This window comes from Zea mays, chromosome 1 (assembly GCF_902167145.1).
Source record: "Zea mays cultivar B73 chromosome 1, Zm-B73-REFERENCE-NAM-5.0, whole genome shotgun sequence".
Classification (NCBI taxonomy): Eukaryota; Viridiplantae; Streptophyta; class Magnoliopsida; order Poales; family Poaceae; genus Zea; species Zea mays.
Window position 1 is genome coordinate 26,192,361 of NC_050096.1, and position 7,253 is coordinate 26,199,613.

The window sequence follows — 7,253 nt, forward strand, 5'->3', positions numbered from 1 at the left end:
CTCTTTCACCTAGTGAGATAGTACTATTCAGATGTGTTGTGTTGCGTGTGACTTCGTATCATATTGGATTTAGGTGTCTTGCACAACGCACAAAACTGGGTGATTTGAAAGACTGTAGATACAGTACCGAAGAGATAATTAGAGATATTCGTCATGTGGTGTGACTTGTGTTAGCTGAAAAGAGGAAAAAGAGAGAGAGAAAACACCACACGCGGATACGAGGGCAAAGGGGCAACGCGTCCAACCGGCCGGACCTCACCGGCTCATCCCTCATCGCCCTAGTCCCCAAGGGCCAAGTCCCCAACCCCGGCTGACGACTGTGCCCGTCTCCTTCCCTGATTCATCCGCAAGCCCACCCGTCGGCGATCGTCCATGACGGAGGATCGAGCGCACAAGGTCGCCGACGAGCCCGCCGCCTCAGGCAGGCAAAGACCTGAAAGGTACCCAGCACCCTCCCGCGCTCGCTCTCCTATCCGTCACGGTCATGGATCGGGAAACCTAGTGCTCTGCGCGCCGCTCTCGCGGTTGAGACTGGGGTTGGGGATGCCGAGCCGCTGAAACATGTGCGTTCTTGTTTAGGAAGAAGAGGAAGTGGGATCAACCCGCGGAGGACTTGGTCTCCGCGGCGGTGACGGCTGCTGCCGTGTCGGGGATGCCTGTGATGAATTTCGGTGCTCTTCCTGGCGTTGTACTGCCTGGCGTCACCGCATATGGAGCTGCTACATTGCCAAGTGTAGTCCCTGTTCCGTATTCATTGCCGCCCCATATTGCACCATCGGTGCTCCAGAATGCTGCTGCAGCAGCCCAGAAATTGAGTCAGGTGCGATATATGTTTCTCATACCATACTGTTTTTTGGCTCCGAGAGGTACTGTGGACAATTATAATCTAGGGTTATCTGAGTGCATCTATGTCAAAATGTCATTACTTGTGTGGCTCTTTTACTATCAGGCAAAAATACCAGATGAGGTCATTGCACGGGAAATTGTTATAAACGATGCAGATCCATCTGTGCGATATAAGCTTACAAAACGACAAACACAAGAAGAGGTAAATCCTTAACCAGACAAGTCTAGGTTACCGATGAACTTTGTTCATTCTAAAACATTGTATTTGCATTCGTTATGGTCAAAGAAGGTAATTATGATGTTCCTGATACTTAACAGATTCAGAAATGCACAAACACTGTCATCATTACCAGGTATCATCTGACATGCCCTCTTGGTTTTGACGGTTCATTCCTGAGACTACTTGTTTTACCTTGTAAGGGGAAAATATCACCCTCCAAATTTACTTCCTGATGGTGAGAAGCCCCTCTATCTACATATCTCTGCTGGATCTCAGGTAAATATTATTCTTTCTTCCGAATTCTGCTTGCCTTCATTTTGTTGTAACCATAATAACTTTACTACTTTTATTTGGTGATATATACCTGAAATTTCTGTAATGCAGCAGTTATTTTATTAGTTGTATAATTATAAAATGGACTATTTTATGGCTGTCTGCATGCATTAACTGTTGTGTTTTCCATCTTTTCCTTTCTTGTTTCTAACTATTATGATGGTGACAATTATCTTATTATTCTTTTGTTTTTAATTCTATGTCAAGTACAACTTATTGACTCAATCACCATGTTAAAGTTATGGAACTGTCATGTCTGCCTTGAGTTGACTATTGATTGTTTAACTGCCACTGCTTATAAGAGTCTTAGACTGTGAACTAAGGACCTTAGGAGTATGAATTTTAGAACTACCTTTGAAGATCATAAAGATCTCAACCCATGACTGAAGTTCTTTATTAAACAGGGGGCCAGGGAGGCTAGAAAGGAAAGTGAACTTTCATGCCTTAATAGAGTATTTGGTTTGAGGAATCACTACTTTCTAGATGGGTGGTGCATCATGAGTCCATTTCTCAAATTTGGTAGAATGGCTCCATTCCTCAGTTCTCATACTAGTACACATTATTAGCTTGTGAGGAATGAGGTGATGATGGATCAACCCATTTCATTACTAACCATTCAAAAAGTGAGGAGTGTGAAGATGATGGACTAACTCACACCTCAAACCAAACACCCTATAAATGTTGTAAAACAGTGACTGTGCCAATATATATAGTAGGTTACATTAGTTTTCCTTTGTGTGGGAACTGTGATTTAATATATCTGCTTGTTAGGCGTAATACAATCTAATTATGGTCATATTCCTCTTTAATGTTTTAATTTTGATTCGTCCATCCTATTATAAAAAAAAAATTGCATGTTATCAGTGCCAATACCAGTCATGACTGGCAGCATGCAGCTTTTTTTTCTAGTCTATATTTGTATCTGTACTATCATTCCTTATAGTAGTCGTGATGAGATAATAATATGCATTTGGCCTCTCAATAGTTGAAAGATACTGCTGAGCGCATTAAGGCAGTTGATCGTGCAGCTTCAATGATTGAGGAAATATTGAAACAAGGAACAACCTCAGAGTCCATATCGGTCCCTTTCTCCTCTAGCACTGGACAAGTAATCCTCTCTATATCTCCGTAGCATGAGCAAATTTACCCGTTTTTGGGAGCGAATTGAGGTCATTGTAGTTCGTTTGCTGTACTACTATATAATAAATTCTGCTTGAAAAATAACGTCATCTCTATTCATCTTTCACAGGCTGTTCGTCCTTTTAGTGCCTCAGTTTTTTTGGGTTTTGATGCAGATCCATCATTGAATATCACAGCTCGAATCCGTGGTCCAAATGTATGACTATGTGATCCTGGTTTTATTTGATCATTTTGTTACTAGCACATCTCAGTTAATTTTGTTAATTACTCAATTTATGTGCTGTTGTCTTTCAATTTTTTGAAAGATCTAATCATAAAGCTTTCTCTGGCATCCCAATTTGGATGGGAGAAACTGCTTTTCTGCTGTTGGTGCTTGTGCTCTTTTGTTATTATATAGGATCAGTACATAAATCATATCATGAAAGAAACAGGGGTTACTGTTGTACTAAGAGGAAAAGATTCGGAGAATCTTGGCAGTTGTCATAGTGAAGGTTGGTGATTATTTTGATAGCTTCTAGGAACTCCTGATTTGTAGGCTTACATTTTATTCTATAACATCCATTGTAGCCTCACAACAACCTCTACACCTATACCTCACAAGTATGCATTTAAAGAACCTAGAAGCTGCAAAAGTTTTGGCAGAGAACCTCCTGGATACAGTAGCAGCAGAATTCGGTGCTTCCAGGTATGCAAATTTGCTAATGTTGGATAAATGGTTTTTTTTTTGCTTGCACGTTTTCCATTTTATGAGAAATACAACCTTTGCATCCGCATTGTCACCTTCTTGGTTAAGTATTTACTTTGCTTAGTCATTAACTCATCTTCATATTACCAGTTTTGTCCTTTGAAAATACTTATTTTCTTAAGGAAACTATTGTATGAAGCCTTAAGCTTATTGATTAATAGTATCATGTTCAAATCCAGCCCATTGTTTTATGTTCTTGTGTCTTTTTTCTTTTCTCCCCGACATTGCACATTCTCATTTCGATATTGGATCCTACAACAGAAGCTTTATTATTTTCATTTTATTATACCCTTTTTTTGGCAGAATTTCTTCTTCAAAAGTATATGGTGCTGTTCCACCTCCTCAGCAGTTGTTAGCTGGTGTCGACACCTCAGGAACGAAATCAGATGTTCACTATATTGTAGGGCCCAATGTGTTATCGGGAGCTACACATTCCTTTGCATCTACTGGAGTTATTGCTCCTGTTGTTGCTCCTGCAGTGACAGTGCAATCAGGGGCTCCAACATATTCTGGGGTTCCACTACCCAGTAACATGGCCTATCCTATTCCACCAGCAAACGGTGGGGCATTTTACAGTGGTTATGGGGACATTTATCCCCAAGCAACTCCGTTGCAGCAGCTGGCATTCACACTCAAGCATGCCTCATCGTCGGCAACTCAGGCTGTTCCAGTGACGTCCACACCAACAAGCATGGCTACAAAGGGGAACTCAATCTTGGATGCGGAGATGGATAAACGATCCCGAAGGAAATTCCAGGAACTACCGGTTTCGAAGGGCCCAGCAACAGAAAGTCAGGTACAGTTTTTTTTTCTGGTATAGCCTCGACTAGTTCTTAACTACAGGAGCTACAGCAGCCTCTTCTTTTGTACTTGTTCTGCTGTCTCCTCTATTCACCTAGTTTTCTCTGTATTACCTCTCAGGCGATTAATCTAAATTCCATGGCAACCCCTTCCTTCCCTGTGCTGTTCACTAGATGCCTATCCTGATTTGATGAGATCTTCCATATACTCACATCCTTGTTTGTTCTCTCCTTTCTTAGCTTAGCTTGTGCCATCTTTTTATACCCCATCAATTCTTACCAACACAACTTCCAAGGCGATTTCAATATCAGGATTTGGAATTTCTGGCATATTTGCTTTTGTTTGTAAATTAGATGTACACTGTTGCTGTCAACTATACTAAAAACTTTGTATGCCATTGTGAGTTTGTGACATCTATTAACATTAAAATATTCTGCATAAAAACATTTGCCCTTTTGTTTATGATGGCACCATCAAACATGGGAAGCACTTCTAATTATCCAGGAGTTTTGATACAACACAGCACATATTCCACATGCAATTCATGATCTTATGTTTTATACGTGTACCTGAAAGAATATAATCATCTTATTGTTTAGTCCTTGTTTAGCACTTTGGAAATTAATAACTACTGTATAAATCTACTTTCTTTGAAGGAACTTTGCTTGCTCTTGTAGTTCTTGCAGTTCCCTCAACGGAGACTACAATTCAAATTTGACATTACTATTAAAAACAATAGTTGGATTGTCAGATTGGCATCATCATGTTTGTTGTATTCTTATACCTGCTTCTAACATCTCATTTCATTCCAGGTATTTTCTCTGACCTTGTCTGAAGCTCACAGGTGGCAATAGATATACATGTGGGTTTTTCACAGGCTTGTAACAAATCGGAGTTTGCATTGGCTGTGGAGTGTAACTGACAAGATGCAGAGCTCTTCAAATATCTTGTTACTTTTTTCAGCAAATAGAAATTTAACCTTTGTGTTTTATCTGTTTCTGTTTGCTTACAGAGTTCACTGATGTTGATTAACATTGCTAGCATGCCTTAAGTTTTGAAATTGGTTGGTTGGTATAGTCTTGTTATTAGTTGTTGTTAGTAGGTTTTGATACATTTTATTTCTTTCCACTCTTTAGAGAAAGTTTTGCATTTGCAAAATCTTCACATTCAGTGGAAGCTCCAAGCAATATAAATATACAAATTACACAAGGTCCTTCCATATGAAACTTCACTTAGTTAAGCAGACTCGACTCATCTTTGTTATGTTATTATAGACTCTCCCAATATGAAAATTATATTTACAGCGCATCTGCTTCTATATTAAGATAACATTCTGAACTTGTCAAGGGTCATGCTAACTAGTATTGTGCTTCCATGTGAGATATGCTTATATTTGTTCTGTGTGCAAAATTGTTTCTGATTTCATTCTTATGCATGCCATTGCGTTACCTACTCTATAACACAAGAATTTGATGGATGAATCTTCTTGTTTTCTTTCATCTTTCCAGAACTCACAACAGGGGTCCAAATTTGTTAAGACAGGTTTAGATAGTTCAGGTAACATTGGGAGCTCATCAATTGCACCTCCGAAGAAAGTTCACCCTGGATCAAATGGAATGCTTCCGCAAGAAGAAGCGGATATGCCATCACATCTCTCTATATCCACTAAGATGCTACCACCACCCCTGAAGAGCATGCTGCCACTGCCACCCAGAAGCATGCCCCCACCACCACCTAAGAGCATGCCTCCACCGCCACCAAAATTTCCTTCAGATGAGTTTTTGTCAAGAAACGAGAACAAGTTTTTTCCTTTAAAGGAGCCAACAGCACCTCCAAGGTCCTTTGATGCAATATCAGTCTTGCCATCTGAACGACGACCAAGGGAGCCTAAGGAGGAAAAAACAAAAGGCACACCTGTGTCTGGTAATATTGCACACTGTAATTTACTTTGTGCGTAGGATATGGTTTAACTTCAATAATTTACGTATTATCTCTGGTTGTTCATTTATAGATACTTTGCTGAAACTTATTGATTATGGAGATGACGACGATGACGGCGATATTGATGTGACAGACAACACACCTAAGGGCAATCCAACTCCTGGTTCAGAGCAGAAACCATTTTGGGCTGTTTAAAACTGGGTCTGCTAACGTAGTCTAGTGTGAATTCTTGTTGATAAGGATGCTTGCTGCCTTGGTGCATCTTCTGAATTGAAGAGGCAATCGAGCTCCTTGTTCGTGTACTGTAGTAATTCTAACAGGCAATGAGATTTCTTTGAACTTGTATTCATTCTGGCCTAGTCAAAATGAACCGTTTGTTGTTTTGGTTCAGATACGATGATGTTTCGTTTTTAGATTCGACGTTGGTTGCTGAACTCGTAGCATTTTAATGTCGGTATTATATAATTGTTAGAGCCTATGTCAATTTTGTATCCACTGTCGTGCAAATTTAATTTTTGTAATCAGCCTAAGGTCACGACATTGCTTGGAAACACTTTTTTTAATGAAGGAAAATGGCAGGACATATGGTATGGTAATTTTTAATTCGACTTCTCCATGACATGTTCAAATTCAAGCCACCAGGAGTACATTAACTTATGTCAGGATTTTAGTTAGACTATCTGTAACGCTCTTTCCTAAAAAAAAATTCTCTATACCGCACACTACGCAGCCACGCCACTTAAATTTCACTCCCTATTTTTCTCCTTTGTGCAATGGTTCCTCCTAAATTCTTCACTTATATCTCACTATAATAATAAAATATTATTTTCTATTTATATTTATCATTCATTATCAATTTTTTCTATTTTTCTCTTTCCTGCAACGGTTCCTCCTAAATTTTTCCCTTATATCCCACTATAATAATAAAATATTATTTTCTATTTATATTTATCATTCATTATCAAATTTTTTTCTCAAGTAACAAATATTGGCGTGCACGGAATCCGAGGGAAGGGGCCTACACAGTACACCTTTGATGGTGTGATGTCGAGTGTAGCAAGAGGGTAGGGGACGGGTAGCGCTCGGTGCTGCACCGTGCGTGTGTCCCTAAACATGTACAAGCTTAGTGAGAGGCGACAAACGTCAAGCGCTGCAGACAGTCTTAGTACATCAAGTCTAAAACTTGAAAGTTGATTTTTGGTTTAAGTGGTCCATCGTAGGTCTACA

General features: G+C 39.7%; 1 protein-coding gene across 1 annotated transcript; it reads left to right on the forward strand.

The window, feature by feature from the left end:
• Window positions 1-218: 218 nt before the first annotated feature.
• LOC732737 (ROUGH SHEATH2-interacting KH-domain protein) lies at window positions 219-6,549 on the forward strand. Its single transcript, NM_001112366.2, has 12 exons — window positions 219-440; window positions 580-820; window positions 950-1,048; window positions 1,165-1,199; window positions 1,267-1,342; window positions 2,385-2,507; window positions 2,649-2,735; window positions 2,937-3,030; window positions 3,107-3,224; window positions 3,588-4,080; window positions 5,594-6,008; window positions 6,097-6,549. Exons 1-12 carry the CDS (start codon window positions 373-375, stop codon window positions 6,219-6,221), a joined length of 1,974 nt encoding a protein of 657 aa, NP_001105836.2. The 5' UTR covers window positions 219-372; the 3' UTR covers window positions 6,222-6,549.
• The last annotated feature ends 704 nt before the right edge of the window (window positions 6,550-7,253 follow it).

Bases quoted from the DNA above. Each gene is read 5' to 3' on its own strand.
- LOC732737 (NM_001112366.2), top strand. From the start codon at position 373: ATGACGGAGGATCGAGCGCACAAGGTCGCCGACGAGCCCGCCGCCTCA. The intron at 441-579 runs GTACCCAGCACC...GTTCTTGTTTAG, and splicing joins GGCAGGCAAAGACCTGAAAG to GAAGAAGAGGAAGTGGGATC. The intron at 821-949 runs GTGCGATATATG...TTTTACTATCAG, and splicing joins CAGCCCAGAAATTGAGTCAG to GCAAAAATACCAGATGAGGT.